This window comes from Camelina sativa, chromosome 15, assembly GCF_000633955.1.
Source record: "Camelina sativa cultivar DH55 chromosome 15, Cs, whole genome shotgun sequence".
In the NCBI taxonomy this organism is placed as follows: domain Eukaryota; kingdom Viridiplantae; phylum Streptophyta; class Magnoliopsida; order Brassicales; family Brassicaceae; genus Camelina; species Camelina sativa.
In genome coordinates, this window is record NC_025699.1 from 8636704 (window position 1) to 8663681 (window position 26978).

At 39.6% G+C, this 26978-nt stretch overlaps 7 protein-coding genes across 8 annotated transcripts; all 7 read right to left on the reverse strand.

Annotated features, from left to right (window-relative positions):
- LOC104746070 (zinc finger BED domain-containing protein RICESLEEPER 2-like) lies at positions 1112 to 2878 on the reverse strand. Its single transcript, XM_010467454.1, has 2 exons — positions 2760 to 2878; positions 1112 to 2460 (listed from the first exon to the last, which is right to left on the reverse strand). Exons 1-2 carry the CDS (start codon positions 2794 to 2796, stop codon positions 1454 to 1456), a joined length of 1044 nt encoding a protein of 347 aa, XP_010465756.1. The 5' UTR covers positions 2797 to 2878; the 3' UTR covers positions 1112 to 1453.
- LOC104748259 (zinc finger BED domain-containing protein DAYSLEEPER-like) lies at positions 3516 to 5276 on the reverse strand. Its single transcript, XM_010469930.1, has 2 exons — positions 4037 to 5276; positions 3516 to 3823 (listed from the first exon to the last, which is right to left on the reverse strand). The coding sequence occupies exons 1-2, from the start codon at positions 5274 to 5276 to the stop codon at positions 3516 to 3518; spliced, it is 1548 nt and encodes a 515-aa protein (XP_010468232.1).
- Positions 6099 to 8346, reverse strand: LOC104746071 (zinc finger BED domain-containing protein RICESLEEPER 1-like). 2 transcript variants are annotated; one of them, XM_010467456.1, is made up of 2 exons: positions 8278 to 8346; positions 6099 to 7969 (listed from the first exon to the last, which is right to left on the reverse strand). In XM_010467456.1, the coding sequence occupies exons 1-2, from the start codon at positions 8285 to 8287 to the stop codon at positions 6249 to 6251; spliced, it is 1731 nt and encodes a 576-aa protein (XP_010465758.1). In that variant the 5' UTR covers positions 8288 to 8346; the 3' UTR covers positions 6099 to 6248. The 2 variants fall into 2 exon arrangements, with proteins under 2 accessions (XP_010465758.1, XP_019092707.1); XM_019237162.1 differs by having other exon boundaries at positions 6099 to 7974; positions 8256 to 8346.
- Positions 19103 to 20263, reverse strand: LOC104748261 (putative F-box protein At3g17265). Its single transcript, XM_010469932.1, has 2 exons — positions 19817 to 20263; positions 19103 to 19717 (listed from the first exon to the last, which is right to left on the reverse strand). The coding sequence occupies exons 1-2, from the start codon at positions 20261 to 20263 to the stop codon at positions 19103 to 19105; spliced, it is 1062 nt and encodes a 353-aa protein (XP_010468234.1).
- Positions 20870 to 22005, reverse strand: LOC104748262 (putative F-box protein At3g17265). The gene is given in 4 exon segments (XM_019236692.1): positions 20870 to 21485; positions 21576 to 21703; positions 21705 to 21930; positions 21932 to 22005. Coding segments are annotated over 4 exon segments (1044 nt in total).
- LOC104746073 (putative F-box/kelch-repeat protein At3g17540) lies at positions 22592 to 24253 on the reverse strand. The gene is made up of 2 exons (XM_010467460.1): positions 23073 to 24253; positions 22592 to 22804 (listed from the first exon to the last, which is right to left on the reverse strand). Exon 1 carries the CDS (start codon positions 24224 to 24226, stop codon positions 23078 to 23080), a length of 1149 nt encoding a protein of 382 aa, XP_010465762.1. The 5' UTR covers positions 24227 to 24253; the 3' UTR covers positions 22592 to 22804; positions 23073 to 23077.
- Positions 24530 to 26884, reverse strand: LOC104746074 (zinc finger BED domain-containing protein RICESLEEPER 2-like). The gene is made up of 3 exons (XM_010467461.1): positions 26784 to 26884; positions 24924 to 26607; positions 24530 to 24753 (listed from the first exon to the last, which is right to left on the reverse strand). The coding sequence occupies exons 1-2, from the start codon at positions 26818 to 26820 to the stop codon at positions 24938 to 24940; spliced, it is 1707 nt and encodes a 568-aa protein (XP_010465763.1). The 5' UTR covers positions 26821 to 26884; the 3' UTR covers positions 24530 to 24753; positions 24924 to 24937.

Genomic DNA, 26978 nt, shown 5'->3' on the forward strand with positions numbered 1-26978 from the left:
AAATGCAAATACTGTAAAGAGTCAAGAATTTTTCATGTAAAAGGTGGACAAATGATATACATGTAATTAGATTGAAACAATTGTTGTTAACGTCCCTATTTATAGATTGCTAACATCTGTTATTTATACTACTAGTGTAACTAGTCTATTAGATTGCTTGAAGAGAAATAGTATGTTTTTCTAAAATTATATAACAAATAAAACCAACCCATATGTTGAATCAAAAATTATGTAGCCATATACTACTTCTATAGTTCTATTTACAATTCAGATAATCTTGAAGTAACGTTTGCAGAAACCCTGTATTAGTAGTTTATTAAGGTTAAGTAGACTTGTAGTTTGGTATTTGGAGATACAAGACCGAATAAAGCAAATTAAGACTTAATACTTCACTTAAGCATCTTACCTTTCTAATAGTGTCTGTAAACTTTTTTACATCTGTAGATATATTAGTTTGATTATCTTAACATTGTAAAAATATTCAAATTTAAATTAACAAAAACAGTAATTGATATTGAGATATTTCATAAGTACTAATTAAACAAGATAAGTCTTCAAAAAGGATAGTACTAAAAAACAGAGAGATTGAGTTACAAGAAGGCTAAAAAAGCAGTTTAAGTTCTTACTCGTGAGTGATTAGAAGGAACTTCTTACCCATTTTGCCATTATCAATCATCAAAGGCGTAACCAGTTTTTGCTGCACATCATGGCGTTAGTAATTTCGGGTTCCAAGGAGAGAACAAACTTAGGAGGCTCTCTTTTGAACATAACATAAGCATCCCACGATACGGCGCGCGAGATTGGAATGGAAAGAATGTCACGTGCTACTCGGGAGAGGACTGGATACTTTTTCCCCTCTTCTCTCTACCATTCCAGTGTTTTGAAGTCTTTGTTCCACTCCATAACCGGTTCTTTGAGGTAGGAATCAAGCTCTGATTCTTGTAGCTCTCGTGGAGATCCTTCAAACTTGAGATATTCCTGAAACAACACAAAACCCTCATACGCATCAGGCTTCTTCTCTTCCTTGTCCTTTTGTCGTTCTTTTTCTTCTCCTTTATCATCATCTTGTTCTTCCTCTTTTCCTTCATCATCATCTTCTTCTTCTTCATCATCATCTTCTTCTTCAAAATCATAATCTTGCTCTTGCTCTTGCTCTTCTTCTTCTTCTTCTTCTTCTTCTTCTGCGGAGTCAATTGCAGCAACCGGGAATATCGGTTTTTGATAGATATCGTTAGCTGCATAGCGAGCATATAGAATGCGTAAATGGTCCAAAACAGTTTCAGCCTTAGAACCTTCAACATTGACTTCCTTCTTTGAGCAATAAAACTCGAGATACTTCATCTTGAACCGAGGGTCTAATACAGAAGCAGTTGCCAAAACCAGAAACATATTGTTCCAGTACCTATCAAACCTCTTCAATAAATACTTAGCACGGCTGATGAAGTGATCATTATCAGCACTCACAAGCTCCTTGGTTCAACATAAGCTTCAGCTCAGCAAGTAGGTGGAAGAAGACGTTGGATGTCAAATACTCTCCCTTGAAAAGCTCCTTGGACACTTTATAGATGCAACCAACGAGTTTGCAAAAAGTTTCAATCTTAATCCAATCTTCATCAGATGGTTTGTCATAATCATCATACTCCTCGTCCTTTGAGAACTCATCCTCAGATTTCATATCAACAGCTCGTTGCAGATTAGACAAAGTGATGTTCCAATTGGTAGGTGACATACTTCCCCATCCAACCAACATACGCACAACCTCTAGCAGACACCCACTCAAGTCACTATAAAGATCATCAACCATTAACCGGAAAAGGTCAGCGCAACAATAGAGTAGGGAGAACCGTGGGTTGATATGATTACTCCCTCTCTCTTCAATCCATTTCCTGAAAGGATCTAAAGTCACTTCATCAAAATCCAAGTCAGTAGGCAACAGAAGAGTAGAGACTTTGCTCTCAATCTCGAAACCCTCAACAGCCTCTCTAAAAGGGTAGATATTAACATCTTCAAGGGGTACATTCCGGTCAGTAGTATACCCCAAGATCCATTTCTTCAACTTCCAGTTGTCATCAATGAAATGAGCAGCCAAACAAACGAAATCATCATGCAAAACAGGGTCTGTCCATTCATCGCTAAGAACAAACCATTCATAAGAGAGAGTCAATTGACCTTCAAAACCCTTGAGAAATCTCTTAGCCTTCTCCTTACATTCTTCGTGTATCTCAAGAACTTCTTTTTTGACTTCAGTAACACTAGGAGGAAACTCCGGGTTTAAGCAGTTGATGAACTTGGCAAATCTGGGGCTCTTAATGATATTAGGACTAATCCCATCAGTAATGAACCACTCGGCCATAGCATTGTGAAATGTTTTCTCCTTCTCAGCAAGTGAAGGAAGACTATCACCCGCCACCATCTCTTCATCGACCACAGAGTCGTCCAACTTTAGTTTCTTCCTCATATCTAAAAACCAAAAGCACATACACAAACACATGAGCATGGGAATGACAAAAAAAAACCATATAGAAGCATATATGCAGACATATACAAACACAGATCCATAGATTCACAACCCTAATAAGTAAAATCAAAACAGTGAGAGCGGAACATAACAAACCCTAGAAATTAGGGGTCAAATCCAGTATAAAAAAAAAAAAACAACAATGAGAAGACGATACAAATACATAAATCTATGAGTCAGAGTGTCAGACAAAACATTACCGAAGACACTGAAATAGAAAAAGGGGAGGAGAAATTAGAACCTGAACAAGAGCCGGAGGAAAGATCACCGTTGTCCATACCAACGCTGCTGCTGTTTGGGGGCGACGAGCGGTACAGAGAGAGGATTTAGGGTTTTGCTTGACAGTTCCGATTTCCAATCTAAACCAAATTATTTTCTAAGATATTTTTTATTTACGCGGGAATAATACTAGAACTATTTATCATACGTGGCCTTCTGTTATTGGATCTCTTTTTTTCTTTTCGGGTGTTGACTAGTCGCTGAGCTTAATCGGACGGTTACTAGTATATGATTTGGACGGATGAGATTATTTCACACACACAAACACTTTTTTTTGTTGGTAAGCCTGTTTTAATTTCTCAACCCAATTTTAATCTCTGGTCTAACTAAATAAAGAAGACTAATTTCTATTTTACATGTAAAAAGATTCTATCTATAAACAAAATCCCTTATGTAAATGCAAAAGGGTGATAGACAAAGGTCATCAAGCGTTTGTGTAAAAAAAAACAGTTTGATCATAGAAACTTCAAACGAGGATGAAGCCGTGGGATAATTTATATATATAGCATATAGAAAGAGAGAATTAACAACACTTCACTTAAGCATATTAAATTAATCATCACTGAAAAGGAACATGTTTACTGAATAGAAATGGGAAAATAAAGTACTAAAACGGAAAAGCCAAAGAGATATTGAGTTTCTTCATGACAGCCACAAAAGCAATTTTAAGGTCTTACTAGCTAAGAAAGAAGAAGGAACTTATTACCAAATTTTGCCTCTATTGAAGCAGTCGTAACCATTTTTTGCTACACATCATGGCGTTAGCAACATTGGCTTTCATGGAGACAACAAACTCAGGTGGCTCTCTTTTGTCAGCAGCATAAGCGTCATACGAAGCCGCACGTGAGATTGGTATGGAGAGAATGTCACGGGCTACTCGGGATAGGACTGGATATTTTTGGCTCTCTTCTCTCCACCATTCAAGTGCTTTGAAGTCTTTGTTCCACTCCATAACCGGCTCTTTGAGGTAGGAGTCAAGCTCTGATTCTTGAAGCTCTCCACGAGTTCCTTCAAACTTGAGATATTCTTGAAACAAAACAAAACCCTCGTATGCATCAGGCTTCTTCTCTTCCTTTTCTTTCTCTTCCTTCTCCTTCTCTTCTTTTTCTTTACCTTCTTCTCCTTCGTTGCCATCTTGTTTTTGTTCTCCTTCTCCTTCATCATCATCATATTCGTCTTCTTCTCCTTCATCATAATCTTCTTCTTCATCAATTTCAGAGTCAGAGCAGTCAAATGTACCAACCGAGCATATTGGTTTTTGGCAGATCTCGCTAGCTGCATAGCGAGCAAACAGATTGCTCAAATAGTCCAAAACAGTTTCAGCTTTTGAACCTTCAACATTGACTTCCTTCTTTGAACAGTAAAACTCAAGATACTTCGTCTTGAACCGAGGGTCAAACACAGAAGCAATTGCCAAAACCAGAAACATACTATTCCAGTACTTATCAAACCTCTCCAGTAACTGCTTAGCTTTGCCAAGGAAGTAATCATTATCACCACTTGCAAGCTCTTGGTTCAACATAAGCTTCAACTCAGCAAGAAGGTGGAAGAAAACGTTAGACGTCGAATACTCTCCCTCGAAAAGAACCTTGGCCACTTTATAGATACAACCAGTGAGTTTGCAATAAGTCTCAATCTTAATCCAATCTTCATCAGACGGTTTGTCATAATCATCGTAAATCTCATCCTTAGAGAAAGCATCCTCAGCTTTCATATCAACAGCTTTTTGCAAATGAAACAAAGTCACGTTCCAGTTGGTTGACGAACACCTTCCCCATCCAACCAACATACGCACATCCTCTAGCAACGACGAGCTCAACTCACTAAACACATCATCAACCATTAACCGGAAAAGATCAGAGCAACAATAGAGTAACAAAACCCGTGGATTGAACTGATTCTTCCCTCTCTCTCCAACCCATTTCCTAAAAGGATCCAACGTTTCTTCATCAAAACCCTCACTGTTAGGAAGCAGAAGAGTAGAGACCTTGTTGTCAATCTCAAAATCCTGAACAGCATTCTTGAAAGGGTAAACATAATAACCATCATCCATAGGTATATTCTCGTCAGTAGTAGTAGTGTACCCCAAGATCCATTTCTTCATCTTCCAGTTATCATCAACGAAATGAGCGGTCAAACAGACGAAATCCTCATGCAAAACAGGGCCTTTAACGTAGTTCCTAGCCCAACCATTCCCAAGAATCATCCATTCGTAAGAGAGTGTTAACTGTCCTTCAAAACCTTTGAAAAAACTCTTAGCTTTCTCTTTACATTCCTCGTAGATCTCGAGAATTTCATTCTGGACTTTAGAAACTGTAGGAGGATACTTTGGTTCCATGAAGCTCATAAGCCTTGTAAAAGAAGGGGACTTGATGAAATTAGGATTTAACTCACCACTAATGAACCACTTGGCCATTGCGTTATGAGTTTCTTTCTCCTCATCGACCACAGGACCGTCCAATTTTAGTTTCTTCCTCATATCTAAACACACATAAAAGCAGAGAAATTAAAAGTTAAAACCATTATATATCTATCTATAGCACATTGAACAGTACAAACCCTAGAAAATTAGGGTGAAATCCACATATCTATCGGAGTCCAGACAAAACCTTACTGTAAACACTAGAATGATTATAAAAATAAGAAGAAGAAGAAGAAGAAATTAGAACCTGAAGATGAGTCCATAGCAATGTAGCTGCTGTTTCAGTGTTTGGTGAAAGACGAACGGGTAGAGAGGTGATTTTTTTAGGTTTTAGATTTAGAGAAGATGTGACGGTTCCGATTTTTTTAATTACTAAATATTTCTAAATATTCCATCTTCTTTTCTCGACTACGCGGGAATGGAAACTGGAGCTATTTAAGTACGTGGCTCGCTGTAATTGGATCAGTTCTTTTATTTTCGGAGATTGTTCTGCGTGGCGGTGGATCTGATGGTTGATATTTGAGAATGCACTGAGGTGGACGGATGAGATTATTTTTAATATTGTGTTCGATTTTGTGAGGTTAAACGTTTGTGGGCTTTTTTCAACCCATGATAACAAATAACAACTGGTTGTGATCGGTAACTAATTGTAAATTCCCAATTGTATTCTATAAAAAAATCTCAATATTACCACCATACGTATTAAACGTCAAAAATATTGATATGATGAAGTATGTATGAACCGTGGTTGCATTTATTCTCTCAAAATTTGCAAGACACTCAATTTAATTTAACAAAATTAGATTAAGAAGTTTCATAGTAATCCAACAATATTAAACTACTGAATCGTTTTTTTTCTTTTCAAAACAGCCAAAAAAAAAAAGAACAGAGATATTGAATTGTTACTGATATAGAAATGGCAAACGAAAGTACTAAATAACAGAGATATGAGTTTCATGTAGATAGCAAAAGCATTTAAAAGTTCTTGCTAGTGAAAAGAAAAAAATTCTTACCAGTTCTGACATATCTCTAGAGGCGTAACCATTTTTTGCTGCACATCATCGCGTTAGCAAGTTCTGGTTCCATGGAGAGAACAAACTCAGGTGGCTCTCTTTTGAACACAACATAAGCATCCCACGACGTGGCACACGAAATTGGAATGGAGAGAATGTCACGAGCTACTCGGGAGAGTATTGGATACTTTTGGCTCTCTTCTCTCCACCAGTCCAATGCTTTGAAGTCTTTGTTCCACTCCATAACCGGTTCTTTGAGGTACGAGTCAAGCTCTGATTCATGAAGCTCTCTTGGAGATCCTTCAAACTTGAGATATTCCTGAAACAAAACGAAGTCCTTGTACGCATCAGGCTTCTTCTCTTCTTTTTCCTTCTGTTTATCATCTTTGCCTTCTCTTTCATCATCATCATCTTCTTCTTCTTCCCATTCATCATCATAATCTTCTTCTTCCTCTTTTTCAGAGTCACAGGAGTCAATTGTAGCAACCGAGCATATTGGTTTCCGAGAGATGTTGCTAGCTGCATAGCGAGCATAGAGATTGCTCAAATAGTCCAACACAGTTTCAGCTTTTGAACCTTCAACATTGACTTCCTTCTTTGAGCAGTAAAACTCAAGATACTTTGTCTTGAACCGAGGGTCTAAAACAGAAGCAGTTGCCAAAATCAGAAACATATCATTCCAATACTTATCAAACCTCTCCATTATCTTCTTAGCTTTGCCGATGAAGTAATCACTATCAGCCTTCGCGAGCTCTTGGTTCAACATAAACTTCAGCTCAGCAATAAGGTGAAAGAAGACGTTAGCTGTCGAATACTCTCCCTCGAAAAGCTCCTTTGCCACTTTATAGATACAACCAGCGAGTGTGCAATAAGTTTCAATCTTAATCCAATCTTCATCAGATGGTTTGTCATAGTCATCGTAAACCTCGTCCTTAGAGAATGCATCCTCAGCTTTCAGATCAACACCTTGCTGCAGATGAAACAAAGTGACGTTCCAGTTGGTCGATGAACAACTTCCCCATCCAACCAACATACGCACAACCTCTAGCAGATACCCGCTTAAGCCACTATAAACATCATCAACCATTAACCGGAAAAGATCAGCACAACAATAGAGCAGAGAGACCCGCGGGATGATCTGATTTTTCCCTCTCTCTTCTATCCATTTCCTGAAAGGATCTAAAGTCACTTCATCATAATCCACATCGTTAGGCAGCAGAAGAGCAGAGACCTTGCTCTCAATCTCGAAATCCTGAACAGCATTCCTAAAAGGGTAGATAAAAATATCTTCCATAGGTACTTTCTTATCAGTAGTGTACGCCAAAATCCATTTCTTCATCTTCCAGTTGTCATCAACGAAATGAGCAGTCAAACAGACGAAATCCTCATGCAAAATGGGGCCTTTAATGGAATAACCTCTGGTGTATTCATTCCCAAGAACCATCCATTCATAAGAGAGTGTTACCTGCCCATCAAACTCCTTGAGAAACTTCTTAGCCTTCTCTTTACATTCTTTGTATATCTCGAGAGCTTCCTTCTCGACTTTAGAAGCACTAGGAGGAAAACGAGGATTGAGGTAACTCATAAACTTTGCGAAGGAAGGGATCTTAATTTTATTAGGATTAATCCCAGAGCGAATGAACCACTTGGCTATAGCTTTATGACAAGCTTTCTCCTGCTCCTCGAGTGAAGGCTCCTCATCAGCCATAGAATCGACTAAATCGTTCTTCCTCGTATCTAAAAAAAATGCACAATATTAGAATCTCATTTCACACAAACACATGACCATAGATTAAAAAGAACAAAATTGATAAGCCCTCATAAGAATCGTGTATATAGAGACATAAACATACACATCTGGGTGAATCACAACACTGTAAAGCTAAATCACTATAGTGAGATTGGAACAGAACAAACCCTAAAATTTTGGGGACAAATCCAAAAAAAAACAACAACGAGAGAGAAAACAATACAGAAGCTTTCCGGAGACACTGAAATGAGAAGGAGGAGGAGAAATCAGAAACAAGAGCCGGAGGCGAAATCACCTTTGACCATAGTAACGCTGTTTTGGGGGAGATGAACCGTACGGAGAGAGTGATTTAGGGTTTTTTGGTTTTAATTAGGAACAAGTGACGATTTCGACTCTCACTTCTGATTCTATCTAGGTTCATTTGCGCGGGAATGCTACTGACATACGTGGCACTCTGTCATAAGATCTTCTCAGGACGCGGTGAATCGGACGGTTTAAAATGAATAGAGTGGACGGATGAGATTATTTCGAGTATCATAAGTCTCGATTTTGTGAAAAAGTGGTTTCAATTTCTTTCTAAGTCATTAGTGTATGGAAAAGTGAATATTTACATTTGGTTTAATACGAGATAATGTAAAATTTTCTATAAACAGCTACAAAATCCCAATTATGGTTTTGGATTTGGTGACGACAAAGCATGTACACTATGTTGAATTTGCAAACAATTACTATGGAGTATGAACATCGTCTTTGTCTATAACATATGTGGTCTTTAATGTGAGAAAACAAAAAAAGTAGTTAAATCAAAGAAACTTCAAATGTAACGTTACAACTAATATGAAGTGGGACTTGAGAATTTTGATTAATCAAAACAAGGTTCTCAGTTACTGTTGAAATAGAAAACGGACTTAATGAATGAAAAAGAAGTACTAGACATAAGAGTTTCACACAAAGGCCAAAACAATTTATTTTGCCGTGTTCAAAGTTGTGACCAGCTTTTGCAGCACATGATGGCGTTCACTAGTTTGGGTTTCATGGAGACAACAAATTCTGGACACTCTCTTCTGTCAGCAACATAAGCCTCATACCAAGTGGCACGTGAGATTGGTATGGAGAGAATGTCACGAGCTACTCGGGAGAGGAGTGGATACTTTTGGCTCTCTTGTTTCCACCATGCCAGTGCTTGGAAGTCTTTGTTCCACTCCATAACTGGCTCTTTGAGATAGGAATCGAGTTCTGATTCACCAAACTCTCTTGAAGATCCTTTAAACTTGAGAAACTCTTGAAAGAAAGCAAAATCCTTGTATGCGCCAGTCTTCTTCTCTTCCTTTTCCTTGTGTTCTTTTTCTTCACCTTCCTCTTCCCCACATTCTTCATCACCATCCTCTTCCCAAGATTCTTCATCATCCTCTTCTTCTTCTTCTTCCTCTTCCCCACATTCTTCACCACTTTCCACTTGCCAGTCTTCTTCATCACTATCTTCTTCTTCACTTTCTTCTTCTTCATCTGAGCTATAGAATACTGAGTCAGCTTTACCATCTAGACTTTTTGTTTCTGTAGGAACACCACTAGCTGAACTATAGCGAGCATATAGATTACGTAAGTTGTCCAAAACAGTTTCAGCTTTTGAACCTTCCTCATCCACTTCATTTTTTGAGCAGTAAAACTCAAGATACTTCATCTTGAAACGAGGGTCTAAAACAGAAGCAGTTGCCAAAACCAGGAACATATCATTCCAGTACTTATCAAACCTCTCCAATATATCCTTTGCTTTGCTGAGGAAGTAATCATTATCACCGTTCTTAAGCTCTTCCTTTAGCATATACTTCAACTCCGCAAGAAGGTAGAAGTAAACATTAGATGTTGAATACCATCCCTCAAAAAGTTCTTTTGCCACTTTATAAATGCAACCAGCAAGTTTGCAAAAAGTCCTAATCATTATCCATTCCTCATCAGATGGTAAGTCATATCCCTCGTAATACTCATCCTCAGTAAACACTTTCTTATCTTCCATATCTAAAGCTCCTTGCAGATTACCTAAAGAGACATTCCAGTTGGTTGATGTCAACTTCCCCCAACCAACCAACACCCTAATCTCCTCAAGCAACAAGTCCATACCGTCAAACACATCACCAGCCATCAACCTGAAAAGATCAGCGCAACAATAGATGCGAAAGAAGTAAGGATCAATCTGATTCTTCCCTCTTTTCTCTACCCATTTCCTAAAACCATAAAACTTCTTATGACCAAGATCACTATAGTTAGACACTAGAAGAGAAGAGACCTTGTTCTCAATCTCATAATCCACAAGAACGTTCTTGATTCTGTATAGAGAAACTTTCTCGCCGCGTTTAAACTCGATAGGATAGTACCCTAAGATCAATTTCCCCACCTTGAATGTATGATCAAAATGGACACTCATACAAACGAAATCCTTATGCGGACCATGTCTACCTATGTAATAATTGGAATGATTGTACCATTCATCATCATGAGTGACCAGATCATAAGAGATGGTTAGTTTCCCATCAAAACCTTGGAGATATTTCTTGACTTTGTCTTTACGTTCTTTGTGTATATTCAGAACTTGTTTCTCGAGTTGAGATGATGAAACACCGAAGAAAGGGTTTATAAAGGAGCGAGGGCTTAAACGAGGGTTACGAATGAATAACTTGGCCAAATCTCTCAGACGCTTTTGCTCTTTCTCTGCCTCCTCCTTTGTCGGAATTTGCTCTTTCTCCGTTTTTTGTTTCTTCCTCACATCTGAAAATGCAGATTCAGAAACTGAAACCAAGAAGAAACACACTAGAAATTAAGTGTTCAAGCGTAGTACCTGAACGGGATGCGAAATCGCCGTGTTCCATCGAAGCGTTTGCGGGAGAGAGAAATGTTAGGGTTTTTGGATTTGGGGATGATTTGCCTCTTTTTGCTACTACTTTGTTAGATGATTTAGGCGGGATCAGTAGTGGAGCTGATTCATTCATGTGCTACGTGGCGTTTCATTATTGGCTTCTTTTTATGTCGATTGTGTTTTTCTTATGCAGTTACAAACATTGTATTCGAGTAAGATCACTACACCATTCACCAGCATCAGATATCAAAACTCAAAAGTACTTAAAAGGAGAATTCAGCTACTACTATGTTTATATCAAAACTCTGCAAGACTTCAATAAAGCAATTTCGAACATATATAGGAGCTTTTACAAGTTGCTATCTCATAAAAAAACATCACCAACCTTCTTAGCTTTTGTTTTCGGTATTCATATGCACACACATATTGTATTTCTGTAAAGAAAAAAAAAATCCAAGGATATATGTAGCTCACTAAGCATTCATTCATAAACAATGCGAGTAAGATCAGCAATATGTACTTTCAAAAGTGAATGATGAACAAAAAACAAAAATCTCAAAGAAAATTCAGCTACTCTGTTTAACTTAACAGAATCAGCCCTATTTTATAATTGGCATAGTAAAAATTATAGTTTGGTGATGACAAAGCATATGTACTATGCTGAAGACATTACTACGAACGTCGTCTTTGTTTATAACATATGTGGTCTTAATGTGAGAAAAGAAGAAGAAAATAGGTAGATCAAAGAAACTCCAAATGTAACGTTACAACTAATAATAAAGTGGACTTGAGAAATTTCATTTAGTTAAACAAGGTTCTCAAATCTCAATGTTTTCTGATGTTGAACTGGAAAACGGACTTAATGAAAAAGAAGCAGATATACAAGGAGTTTCTCACCAAGGCCAAAGCACTTTTTGTTGTTACAAATTTTGCCGTGTCAAAGCTGTGACCAGCTTTTGCTGCACATCATGGCGTTCACAAGTCTGGCCTTCATGGAGACAACAAATTCTGGACACTCTCTTCTGTCAGCAACATAAGCATCCCACGATGTGGCACATGATATTGGAATGGAGAGAATGTCACGAGCTACTCGAAAGAGTATTGGATACTTTTGGCTCTCTTTTTTCCACCATTCCAGTGCTTTGAAGTCTTTGTTCCACTCCATTACCGGTTCTTTGAGGTAGGAATCGAGTTCCGATTCACCAAACTCTCTTGAAGATCCTTCAAACTTGAGAAACTCTTGAAAGAAAGCAAAATCCTCGTATGTATCAAGCTTCTTCTCTTCCTTGACCTTATGTTCTAATTCTTCCCCACATTCTTCATCATTTTCTTCTTCTTCTTCTTCTTCTGAGCTATAGAAAACTGAGTCAACTGTAGTATCCAGACATTCTGTTAGTGGACGGATACCACTAGCTGCATAGTGAGCATATAGATTGCGTACAAAGTCCAAAACAGTTTCAACTTTTGAACCTTCATCATTAACTTCGTTCTTTGAGCAGTAAAACTCAAGATACTTCATCTTGAAACGAGGGTCTAAAACAGAAGCCGTTGCCAAAACAAGGAACATATCATTCCAATACTTATCAAACCTCTTCAATATCTCTGTAGCTTTGCTAAGGAAGTGATCGTTATCAGCAGTGGCAAGCTCTTGGTTCAACATAAACTTCAGCTCCGCAAGAAGGTGAAAGTAGACATTAGATGTCGAATAACCTCCTTCGAAAAGCTCCTTTGCCACTTTATAAATGCAACCAGCAAGTTTGCAAAAAGTTCTAATCATTTCCCAGTCTTCATCACATGGTAAGTCATATCCCTCGTAATAACCATCCTCAACAAATACTCTCTTATCTTCCATATCTAACGCTTCTTGCAGATTACGCAAAGAGACGTTCCAGTTGGTTGGTGTCAGCTTACCCCAACCAACCAATACCCTGATCTCCTCAAGCAGCAAGTCCATATTGTCAAACACATCACCAGCCATCAACCTGAAAAGATCAGCACAACAGTAGATGCGGAAGAAGCAAGGATCAATCTGATTCTTCCCTCTCTTCTCTACCCATTTCCTGAAACCATCAAACTCCTTATGACCAAGATCATCATAGTTAGGTACTAGAAGAGCAGAGACCTTGTTCTCAATCTCATAATCCACAAGAACAGTCTTGATTCTGTAAACAGCAACTTTCTCGCCGCGTGCATACTCGGTAGGATAGTACCCCAAGATCCATTTCCCCACCTTACACTTATTATGATCAACGAAATGGGCACTCATACAAACGAAATCCATGTGCCAAAGAGAACCATCTTCAGAATAACTGTGATATTCATCATCATAAGCTAAAAGATCATAAGAGATGGTTAGTTTCCCATCAAAATCTTTGAGAAATTTCTTGACCATCTCTTTACGCTCTTTGTGTATCTTCAGAACTTCTTTTTCGAGTTGATAAACACCAAAAGGCAAGAACGGTCCCATATACCGCACAAAGGAGTTAGGGCTTAAACGAGAAGTAGTAATGAGCCACTGTGCCGTACCTCTCAGAAATTTTTGATCTTTCTCCGCCTGTGTAGGGATTCGACTAGCCACCACAGTCTCCAAACTTAGTTTCTTCTTAACATCTAAAAATGCAGATCAAGATAACATTACACATTGAGAGGCTTTTTGAGGTACTAGATGTAGAATGTGAAACTTAAGTATATTGATAGAGAGATTACAACTATATATAGTGAGGTAAGAGTAGGGCAACTAGGGATTACTAATGTACATAAATACCCTTATACACATATTAAACATTCTATACACATTCTCTACACACCCCCTCAAGATGGAGGGACCTTGGTGACTCCAATCTTGGAACATGCATGAAGAAACTGTCCCCGTGGAAGTGGCTTTGTCAAAGCATCAGCAAGCTGATCCTTGGTCGAGACATGAGAAACCTTCAGTGCACCAGTCTGTACCTGTCCACGAACAAAATGATAGTCTAAGGCAATATGTTTCATTCTAGAGTGAAAAACTGGATTCGCACTCAAGTAAGTGGCACCGACATTGTCGCAATAGATGACCGGAGTCGTAGGGATGTGGATACGCAACTCAGTGAGAAGATTGCAAATCCAACGAATTTCAGCAGAGGCATTAGCAATGGCTCTATACTCCGCTTCCGTTGAAGACCGAGCCACCCCTGTTTGTTTCTTTGAAGACCATGAAACCGCATGGTTACCTAGGTAGATAACATAGGCATTTGTGGAAACATAATCATCTGCATCGCCAGCCCAATCTGCATCAGAAAAAGCCTTGAGCACAGGAGCATTGGTGGAAGATAAGAGAACTCCATGCGTCATTGTACCGGCAAGGTAACGAAGGACACGTTTGGCCGCTTGCCAGTGATCGGTTGTAGGACTGTGCATAAATTGAGAAAGACGGTTAACAGCGTATGATATGTCTGGTCGCGTGAACGCAAGGTACTGGAGGCTGCCAACAACCATACGAAAATCAGACGCATCAGCTAATGGAGTACCAGAAGTTTTAAGGAGTTTAGGGGAAACAGCCATCGGCGTGGAAACACTCTTGGAGTCCACCATATTTGTTTTGTGCAACAGATCTAAGATGTACTTCCGCTGCATTAAGTGAAGACCACTCTTGGTTCTTGTTACCTCGATTCCTAGAAAGTAGCTGATATCTCCCTGATCTTTTAGCGAGAACCGCGCTCCAAGACAGTCAATCATTCTAGCAACAGCAGTGGAGTCATTACCAGTAACGATAATATCATCAACATATACCAACATGTAAAGTAGAGTCGGACCACGACTATACACAGACAGAGAAGCATCAGCATAACTGTTCTGAAAACCTGATTGAAGAAGGAAGTTACGGAGTTCTATATACCAGGAACGTGGCGCCTGTTTGAGGCCATAGATTGCCTTCCGAAGCTTACACACATAATCGGGTCTGTCTTTATCAACAAACCCAGGCGCCTTCCGAAGCTTACACACATAATCGGGTCTGTCTTTATCAACAAACCCAGGCGGCTGATCCATATATACCTCATCTTCTAGAGTTCCTTGTAAGAAGGCTTGATTGACAGCCAGTTGCTATATCGGCCAGCAATGACTCGCAGCATGACCAAGTACAGTGCGGATTGTGACAGCCTTAACAACAAGGCTAAAAGTTTCTTTGTAATCAAGACCATACGTTTGATGATATCCTTTGGCGACCAAGCGAGCTTTATATTTATCCAAGTCACCCGAAGGTAGAATTTTGGTTTTATAGACCCATCTGCAGCCGACAACATTTTGCGTTGGTGAACGAGGAACAAGATCCCACGTGCGCTTCTCTAACTGTCCGTTATATTCCTCTGACATCGCACCACGCCATCGATCATCTGCAAGAGCTTGACGATAGGTGCGTGGCTCTGGGGCAAACGCCCTGCGACGTGTAATGGCAAGGCTATACTTGGTGTTTGGCTTGTGAATGTGATTCTTCCCTCTTGTTGTCATCGGATGAAGGTTTGGTGGTGGATTTTGATTTTGAATCTGATTTTGAGGTATGGGTGGATTTGGGAGGGGAATCGGAGCAGGCGCTGGTGGTGAATTGGGTTGTGGTGGAGGAGACGGAGAGGGAGCTGGAGAGTTGTCCGACGAGGGACTCGGCGAAGCGGTGGTTGACGGAGACAACGATGAGTTTGTTCGCGGAGAGACATTGGGACCAATTGGCAATAGTGGGTGTGGACCAGTGGGCCTTTGGGAAGGTGGCTGAATAACAGAATTCAGGTGGGCTGAGCCAGTGGGCCTTTCAATGGTAGTTGAATTTGTGAGATTGGGAGGATGAAAATGGGCTTCGCCAGTGGGCCTTTGATGGATTAAAGAAGAAGAGGAAGAAGGTCGAGTTGAGAGAGAAGGCAATACATGAGCGGTGGTCGACAATTGAGGCGGCGCCGGAGCCGGAGACGGAGCAGGGCGGTGAAGGACGTCGTCGGGGGGCACTGCAGGCATGACAACTTCAGAAATCGGGATGACTGATGTGAGCGGCGAGTTTGTGATGGAGATCGACGAGGCTGAGTCGGCTGGTTACAGCGAGGAGATGATCGGTGAGGAACGAAACGGAAAGAAGGACTCATTGAACTGAACATGCCGAGAAACATAGAGTCGACGAGTGGAGACATGAAAACAGAGGTAAGCACTCTGACTCAATGAATAACCAACAAAGACACAAGAGAGTGATCGAGGATCCAGCTTATGCTTTGCATAGGGGCGTAACCATGGGTAACACTCACAACCGAAGACCCTCAGCTTGTTATAATTAGGAGCAAGACTAAAGAGCTTGGTGTATGGATTTTGATGATCAAGAACTGCTGTGGGAAGTCGATTAATCAGATAGACCGCAGTTGCGAATGCAAAAGGCCAATACGCCTTGGGGAGAGCTGATTGAGAGAGAAGACACAAGCCTGTTTCAACAATGTGACGATGCTTCCTCTCTGAAATGCCATTGTGTTCTGGGATGTGAGGCGGCGATGTAAGATGGGAAATGCCACTTTGTTGAAGATAAGAACGTAAAGCCAGATACTCACCACCATTGTCTGATTAAAGTGTTTGGATAGGTGTTTGGAAATGTTTCTCAACAAGAGTTTTAAAGGTAACAAAGATTTCTCTGACTTGGGATTTCTGTTTGAGGGGGTAAAACCATGTATATCTAGTATAATGATCAACAAAGATTAAATAGTATTAGGAATTGTCAAATGCAGTAATTGGAGATGTCCATACATCTGAAAACACATATTGAAGAGGCTTGACTGAGACAATCGATGTTTGAGCAAAAGAAAGCTTGTGACTTTTATTAATGTGGCAATCTGAACAAAAGGAATTTGAAGTAGAAGTAGAAGCAAGAGGAAGAGATAAGGTTATAACAAGCTTATGTAAGATAGGTGGTGAGGGATGGCCAAGTCTAGAATGCCAGGAAGCTAAAGTCGTTTTGGAACTCGGAGACGCAAAAAGAGCAGTAGCTTGGGAAGGCGTGACTGGCCACTCATACAACTCATTATTGGTTCTGCCTTGAAGAAGCGGTGCCCCCGAACGAAGATCCTTCACCTGAAAGTGAGCAGGAGCAAATTCAACAGTCACTTGATTAGCATTACAGAGTCAATAAACTGATATAAGATTTTTGTGTAAATCAGGCACATAAAGGACTTTGTGAATTTGCAAATCACGTGAAAGAGAAGGTAAGATGGAAGAACCAGTATGTGATATGGGGAGAGGAGAACCATCTCCAATGATCACATCATCACCTCCAGAATATGGTTGATGGACTGAAAGCCTTGCTAAATCATTGGTCATGTGATGGGTGGCACCAGTATCCAAGACCCAAGGATCACTACCATACGGTGAGGAGCCACCAATGGCAAGGTTGGCACGAGGCTGCCATGGGGTGAAAGGACTAGACGACGAGGAGGCCGGAGCAGTGTTGCGATGCGGAATCTGAGGACAGCGGCGTGCAGAGTGACCTTGAACATGACAGTATTGACATTTCCCAAGGTAAGGGCGAGAGTTACGTTGGTTGGAGGTGTTGTTGTTGGACTGCCATTGGGGTTGAGATGCAGGATTGTAGTTGTTCCTGTTGTTGTTGCGAGACGAGTTGTTGGAACGGGAAGAGGGATTGTTACGGTGAGTAACAACATTGGCTGTCACAGGGAGCGAGGGAGACACTGCTTTGGCAAGGAGCTTGGCTTCATGATTGAGGAGATGCTCATGGACGTATGCAATGGAAGGAGCAACATCTTTGCTGGCAACTTGGTCAACAATAGGACGGTATTCGTCGGGAAGCCCATCGAGAATCTGCTCAATCTTGTCATCATGGACCATAGGTGCTTCCAAACTGGCCAGAGTATCAAACTTGGTGATAAGAGTGCGCATGTATTCATCAATGGTTGTGTTACCTTTGTGTAAGACCTTAAGTTGGTCCTTCAGTTGGCGAATGTGTCCACGACTCGGTTTTGCATAGATCTCGGCCAGGGTAGACCAGATCTCCGCAGCAACGGTAGTTTAAGAGAGTGTTGGCTGACCACTGAGAGAGATGGAGCCTAGAAGAGCACTGTAGAGCAGCTGATATTGACGCTGCCACAGGAGGAAGGCTGGGTTCGGGGTGTTAGCACCATTGGTGGTGACCGTCAGGGGAGGTTTCTCAACAGATCCATCGAGATGGCCAATAAGACCATAGCCAGCAACAAGAGATCGCACTTGAAGTTTCCACATGAGAAAATTTGTATCCGTCAGTTTGGTAACGTTCGTCATGTTGACATGAAGAAGATGTTGATTGTTGACAGGGATGACGTCGGTCATTGGAGGCTGAGTAGGGTTGCCGTTCTCGGTAGACATGACAATAGAGGGAAAAGGAGAAAAATTTAGAAAATTTGTATTTAGGTATTAGAATCGTGGCTGTGATACCATGTAGAATGTGAAACTTAAGTATATTGATAGAGAGATTACAACTATATATAGTGAGGTAAGAGTAGGGCAACTAGGGATTACTAATGTACATAAATACCCTTATACACATATTAAACATTCTATACACATTCTCTACACTAGAAAAACTAATATCAAAATAAACGGAGGCCTAGCAATTAAGGAAGAAGAAACTGGACCTGAACCGGAGGAGGGATCACCGTCTTCCATAGAAGTGTTGCTGTGGTTGCGGAGAGAGAAATGCTAAGGATTCGGATTTTGGGGAAGAAGAGAGAATGATTTGCTCTTTTTGCTTGCTACTGTACTTTGTTATGATTTAGGCGGGAACAGTACTACGAGGCGTTTCATTATTGGCTTCTTTTTCTGTCGACGGGTCTAATCATCGAGACTGAAAAATGGGACGTTTTGGTGAAAAAGCAAACAGTAGACGGTCACGGACGTGAACTATTTTATTGTTCGCTATTACTACTGTTACTGTTATAGGCATTATTATGGGCCAATTTAGGATTTCTAGAACTGATTTATGTATTATTATAACTTTTGAATATGATCAACATTATACATAAACACAACCTTGTTAGCTTTCTACACTTTTGTTTTCGGTAAGCGTTCATAAACAATGTATACCTCACTAAAAGCATTCATAAACAATGTATTTAAGTAGATCACCAAAATGTATTTTCAAAAGCGATGGATAATAAAGAAAAAAAAAAATCTCAAGAAAATTCAGCTACTCTGTGTATTTTATAGTAATTGACTACAAAAACTGTAATTAAATTAATTATAATTACTTCCTTTACCTGCAAATGATACTTGAAGTACTTCAATGAATTTGAACCAAACTAGGAACATAACTGAGGAGAAATGGACAACGACCCTGTGGTTCTTGTACAATCTCTTGATGAACTTGTCTACCCCCTATAGCCAAGTATAATTTTGTCGTGGTCCTCACGGGATTACTCAATAAGCCTGTTTCACAACATACAACCATTTTATTCTTCTCATCAACCAAGAAACTCATATGAGGAACCATCACATCTGGTAACATAACTTTACCCAAATCCACTAATAAGAAGTTGCTCCACGACAAGTCTTTGGCCTCATCGATCTTACTTTTTGTCACCCATATATCCATCTTTAACGAATCTGTATCATCAACCCTCTTTTGTAACAAGGCAAGTTTCCCTTCTCTAACAACTGAGAGAACCACATTAACATAACTAGTATTCTTAAAAGATAGAGGCGGCAGACGCAGACGTTCAAATCTCTCAGTAGTAAAATCAAACTTTAGTATGAATGTAACGAGGGGGTCTTCTTCATCTGAAGCATACCAGTAAGCATTTCCCTTCAGAGTCACGCCATCAGAGTGAATGAAAGAATTAGGATAGACGTCATCAAGAAACCTCCATGAATCAGAGTTGAACTCATAGATATAAAGCTTAAGAGGAGAAACCTTTAGGCAGCTATCAAGATTTTCAAAATTCAAGATTCTGTAGCTATCCCAAGATTTGTCGCTGTTTTTTACGTATCCTAAGACATAATTGGATAACATACGAATACGATCATTGGATTTGATCCACCTGGTTTGACCAGTACAAGGGTTCCAAACTACGAGTTTACTGCCCTTTTCAGTGCACAATAATAAACCCTCGCAGTGAAGTAAGATGGAAGATAGCTTGAACTGTTCTGAATCTTTTAGCTTGTTAAGTTTAACTGCAACCTCAATGGATGGATCAAAGCTGTTTTGGATTCCATGGAGATCGACTCTATGAATTAGAGTATCCATTACTGCCGCTGAATAACCCCTGTTATCCTTTAAGATCACCTGCTCTGCTGCTTTACCAAAGTTCTTCTTTACGAATCTAGGATCTCTAAATAAAGCGTACCAACGTTTGCAAGTAGTTTGCAATTTTTGTAGAGAAGTGGCTGGAACCCTAGACAGTATTTCTGATTCTAAATCATGTGGAAGATCAGTAACCATCATAGTGTTTGTTTATCTTGTGATTTCTCGTATGACGACCTGAGGAACAGAGGAAGACAGCGACAGAACTATAGTCTATAGATCGAAATTAGGGTTTAACAATTGGTATAAAATAGAGACTAGAGAGGGTATAATAGTCAATGAGCATGACTACATTTACGAGAATCGGTGAGACAGTAACAAGTGCTTTCTCTCAAAACTTCAAAGTCTACTCTGTTCTGTATAGATTTCTTGCTGATCAAGTTTAGGGCTTTTTCGCGTTTTTGGCTTCTCATGTTTCCATCTAATTCTTGATTTTTTTTTTTTGTGTTTGTAGAATTTACTATCAAATGCTCTTATTAGTTAGTATCTCCGCGAATCTCAGCTTATAAGGTTAATTCGATCGATGAAAACTCTTAAATATGTAAAATAAATCATGTCAACAATTAAAAATCTTTCCTAAGAACTAGAAGCCTTCCTCCTCATCGTCATCTTCCTCTCGTAGTAGCTTTGGTCACTTGTATAGAGCTCTTAAAAAATAAAATAAAAGGTTTCAGCTACTCTGTTTATTTTACGATTGACTAAGTTAATAGCCTTTGATCCTCTGCTTGCAGGATTACTTAAATTACCTCACTGAATTTGAACCAAACTTGGAACATAACTGACGAGAAATGGCCAACAAATTTTTGGCTTCTGTGCAATCTCTTGATGAACTTGTATACCCTCTTTAGCAAAGTAAATTGTGGTCGTCGTTTTAATGTCAAAATCTGTATCAGAGCACACCACGATTTTATTCTCCTCGTCAACCAAGAAACTCATGTACATCGACGCCTCACTTGTTAATATAACTTTACCAAAATCTACTACCAAGAAGTTGCTCCAAGACAAGTCTTTGTCCTCATCGATCTTAGTTTTGGTAACCCATATATTCATCTTTAACGAATCTGTATTAAAACTCTGTTGTAACAAGGCAAGTTTCTCCTCTCTAACAACTGATAGAACCACAGTTTCATCATTGTAATTCTTCTGGAAAGGAAGAGATAGACGTCCAAATCTCTCTCTTGTGAAATCAAACTTGAGTATAAATTTGCTTTCTTTCTCTGAAGCAAACCAATCTGCTGCAAACCAATAAGCATTTCCCTTCAAAGTCACGGCTTTGGATTCTGTGCAGCAACCAGGAGAGACGTGATCAAAAATTCTCCATGAATCAGAGTTGAACTCATAGATTTCAGACTTAGCGTGAGAACTGTTTAGGGAGCAGAGATGACGGTCAAAATTCAAGATTTTGTAGCTATTGCAAGATTTGTTGTTGTTGTTTACGTATCCTAGAGAATACATGTTCAAGATCGTGCGATTATTGGCTTGGATCAACCTGGTTTGACCAGTACAAGGGTTCCAAACCAAGAGTCTAGTAAGTTCCTTGGTAATACTGCACAATAACAACCCATCGCAGTGAGAGATTATATATACCATATATCTTATCCTGTTCTGAATCCTTTAGCGTGTTAAGTTTACCTTGGACCCCATCAAAGCTGGTTTGGATTCCACGGATATTGATGCTATGAATCAGAGTATTTATCTCTGTCACTGAATAAACACGACGATCATCAAAGATCACATGCGTTTCTGCTAAATCCAAGTTCTTCTTGACGAATTTTGGATCTCTAAATAAAGCGTGCCATCGTTTGCAATTTTTTTAGATATGTGGCCGGAACCCTAGAGAGTATTTCCGATTCTAAATCATGTGGAAGATCAGTAACCATCATAGTGTTTTGACCTGAGGAAACAGCGACAGGACTGCGAATATAAAAAAATTAGGGCTTAAAATATATGTTATATATACAGAGAGGGTACAATAGTCAATTTCTTGCTGATCAAGTTTAGGGGTTTCTCGCGTTTGGTTTCTCAAGTTTCATCTGTTTCTCCGGAATTCTCAGCTCAAAAGGGTTTACTCGTAAGCTAAAATCATGTCAATAATTAAAATTATTTCTTAAGAAAACTAGAAGCGACTTCTCATCGTCACCTTCCTCTCGTAGTAGCTTTGGTCACTTGTATGTTCGTTACAGAGTTTGCATTGCAATGATTTCACTGGGATTGACCAATGTTCTGAAATTACTCAAGGAAGTGCACTATGGATTCTTCAGAACCAAGGAAGAGTTAGTCACAGGACGTGACATTAATGCTACAAGAAACAGATTTCAAACTTCCCAGAGAAGACTTATTGTTTTCGTCTTTAAAATTGAGATTCATTCAGTAGCAACTTTCATTTATGCATTGTGATCTCTGTCATTCTGTAAGAAAACCTTAAAGCATATCCCATATGTGGTGAATGTGGGTGTTTTCACTAATTTCTCCCGCATTGATCTGATTAGGAAATGTATTCTCAGAGTCATAAAAACTACGTACAAAAGCATTGTAGCCGAAGTAAAACTTACAAAGCTCATAACATATGTTGAAGTGATTATAATCTTCCTTTACTCCACCACAAAATTTGGATAAGCGTTGGCTTTGAGTTTCACTTGGAATGCTTTAAGGCTCCTTACGAAGTTGGCCTCCAGACCGTGCCTGTATAACACAAATCACAAATAGAGATCCATTTAAAGAGAATGCTTACCCGAAACCAGATACAGTAACGATACGTACATATCTAAAGCTCTCAGGTTTGCATGACAAGAACACTATCTTTATGTGCTATGTAGTAAGCAATTATATAGTAAGACTAAAGAACAGGGTATGAATCATAGAGGCTCAGATGCTTTAGTTTAATTACTCTATATCAGAAATGCTCTGTTATAAAGAATCCAATCCAAGTAAGGTGATTCATTTGAGTTACCTTCTTTAATCTCGTTTTCTTTTTGCCTTTGGGTGTGTTCTCTGAATGTTAACCAAACTTGGAACATAACTGACGAGACGTGGGCAATTAAAGATCAATTCCTTTGTAACGTCTTTGTAGACTTCTTTATACAAATCCACCCCAACAATGTAGACGCTGGTCTTATAACCATCTTCCATGTCTGTATCACAACACACTGCCACTTTATTCTCCTCGTCCAACAAGAAACTTAGCACACTCATCCGACTTGGTAACATGAATTTACTAAAATCAATCACTAAGAACTGGCTCCATAACAAGTCTTTGGCCTCAGCAAACTTATTGGTCACCCATATCTTCACCTCTGTTGAAAGCACATGAAAATTCTGCTTCAACAAGGAGAGCTTCTCTTCTCTAACAGATGATAGAATCGCGATATCATCGTAATCAAAAATCTGATACGGAAGAGGAAGACGCACAAATCTCTCTGCTGTGAAATCAAAACTCATCAAGAAAATATCTGTTTCTGACTCTCTACCAACCCAGTAAGTGTTCCCATTCAAAGACACGCCAGGAGAAGATGTACCCCAGGCCCAGGTGATGCCATCATCAATAACCTTCCAAGAATCAGAGCCAAAATCGTAGATCTCAAAGTCAGCCGCCCGGAGTTTCTGATGGTCGTAGTAACGGCAAATCCTCAACATTTTGTAGTTACGGCTGTGGCAAGAAGATTTGCTGTTTACATATCCGACAGTATAGGAACCATTACGCCGGTAACGAGTTCTTGGTTTGATCGACCTGGTTTGACCGGTACAGGGGTTCCAAACAACGAGCCTAGTGTTCTCATTTGTGGTGCATAATAACAAACCGTCGCAGTGAGAGATGTTAGATATTTTCAAATCCTTCGAACTGAGTTTACCTGAAACCTCCATAGACGGATCAACGCTGTTGCGAATCCCACTGAGATTGACGCTGATCGAATGAACCCTACGATTCATCAGTAAGATCAATTCCCTCGCGGCTTCTTTATCCAAGTTCGTCTTGACGAAATTCGGATCTCTGAACAAAGCGTACCATCGTTTACAAGTAGTCTTCAATTTCGCTAAAGACTTCGCCGGAACCCTAGAGAGTATTTCCGATTCCAAATCGTGTGGAAGATCAGTAATCATCATCATCGTCTCTTCCTCGAGACTGAGGTGGGAAACGGGAAAACGACAGCGTTTAGCCCAATATAATAGGTCCATAAGTGAACAAACGACAGCGTTTTATTTGCCGTTGAACTTTTTTTTATTTGTAGTTTTTTCTTGTTATTCTTTCGTCTCTTCTCCTTCATATTACATTCGCTTAGTATCAAAAGCAAATAATATTGAGATAGTACCAAAAGCAATAACATTACTAGATTTCTTAAGATAAGATGTTGTTGAGTTGTTGACAAATAATACCAAAAAACCAATACCCAACAATAATAATAAGTTATCGATTAAACATGAGATTTTGATTAGAGCTTAGAAGTCATCAAATCCAATAAGACAAAAACACCAAACCCAACATTAAGTTCAAATCTAATCAATCTTTCACAATAGTCTTTGAAACAAAAGGACAGAGAGAGAAGTCACATGCGAGGAAAAATTGTCTTTGAAACAAAAGGACTGACTGAGTGAGAAGTCACATGCGAGGAGCCATTCCACGAAATTAACATAGCCTGAAATGATAAAAACATAGTTCACATTAGTAAAGATCGAGGAACACACAACATGAAACTCAGGTTCGAACCACTTACTTTGGTGACCATAAAAAGGATTTGGTCAAGAAACTTCACATCTAATCTACTTACTGAATAACAGTGGTATTGAGTTTTCATAATGTTCTTACCAATATTGGCCACATCAAAATCGTGGCCAGCTCTCGCTGCACATCATGGCGTTCACAAGTTTATCCTCCATGGAGACAATAAACTCAGGACACTCTCTCTTGTCAGCAACATAAGCACGGTGCGATGTGCCACGAGAGATTGGAATGGAGAGGATGTCACGAGCTACTCTTGAGAGGATCGGGTACTTTGAGTTCTTTTCTCTCCACCAGTCTAGTGCATTGAACTCTTTTTTCCACTCCATTATTGGTTCTTTGAGATAAGAATCAAGTTCTGATTCTTGAAACTCCCTTGAAGATCCTTCAAACTTGAGAAATTCTTGAAACAAAACAAAGTCCTTGTATCCATTAGGCTTCTTCTCCTCCTCTTTTTCATCCTCTTCTTCTTCTTCGTCTCCTTCTGCTTCTACGCCAAAGAGAAACTGCAACAAACTCAAGGATTTTGGCTTCACTGAAGCATCCGGACATTCTGGTAGTGGACTAATATCACCAGCTGCATATAGATTGCGTATATAGTCCAAAACAGTTTCAGCTTTCGAGCCTTCCTCATTGACTTCCTTCTTAGAGCAGTAAAACTCAAGATACTTCGTCTTGAAACGAGGGTCTAAAACAGAAGCAGTTGCCAAAACCAGGAACATATCATTCCAGTACTTAACAAACCTCTCCAATATCACCTTTGCTTTGCTGAGGAAGTAATCACTATCACCGTTCTTAAGCTCTTCCTTTAGCATAAACTTCAGCTCCGCAAGAAGGTGGAAGTAGACATTAGACGTTGGATACTCTCCATCAAAAAGCTCCTTGGCAACTTTGTAAATGCAACCCGCGAGTTTGCAAAAAGTTTTAATCGTTATCCATTCCTCATCAGTTGGTTGTTCCCAATCCTCGTAATCCTCATCCTCTTCGAAAAGATACACAGCTTTTTGCAGATTACACAACGTCACATCCCAATTCTTCGGTGCCAATCTTCCCCAACGAAACATCATCCGAACACGATCCATAAACCATATGCTAATGTCCTTGAAAACATCATCAACCATTAACCGGAAAATGTCAGAACAGCAATAGATGAGGAAAACTCGAGGATGGATCTCACTCTTCCCACTCTCTTCAATCCATCTTCTAAAATCATCAAACGCTTTAACACCAAGATCACTATAGTTAGGCATAAGAAGAGTCGAGACCTTGCTCTCAATCCCATAATCCAAGATAACATTCTTAATAGAATCAACATAAATGTCCTTAACACGCAGAGACGCACGAGGATGGTACCACAATACCCATTTATTCATCTTCCAGTTCTCATCAGCGAAATAGGCGCTGATACCGATGAAATCTTCGTTCAAAATAGGTCCATCAATGGCATCACTTGTCCAATCCCCAAGTACAAACCATTCATAACAGAGTGTTAGACTCCCTTCTCGTTCCTTCAGCATTTTCTTAACCTTCTCTTTACCTTCTTCATGCATCTCCAGAACCGCACTCTTGAGTTTAGATGTGTCGAGAGAGAACTCCGGGCAGACGCTATGGATCGACTCAGCAATGAACGAGTTCTGAACGGAAGGGTTAACCCCATAACCGATAGCAACTTTGGCCATAGATCTATAACGACGTCTCTCTACCTCCATTGGAGAAGAAGAATCATCCTCATCATCAACAGAATCGTCCAGCTTTTGTTTCTTCTTAATATCTACACACATAAGCAGTGAGACAAACAACTCTTATATATGCATACAGTACAGACATAACCCAAACAATGGAAAGTTACAGAACAATGGGGACATTGAAACATAATAAAACCCTAGAAATTGGGATTTATAACATAGAAAGAATCAGAATTTAGCTCGACGGAGAAGAAATTAGAACCTGAACCGGAGCCGGAAGGGAGATCACCACCGTCCATAGCAACTTTTTTTTGGGGGGAGACGAAGTGAGAGAGAATTAGGGTTTTTTCGAATTAAAGTGACGATTCCAATTTTCGATGTTTAGGGGTCTAGTAGGGGTCTGAAGCTATATATGAGTTTGGGCGGGAAATGGTACGGAGGAGTATATCCACGTCGG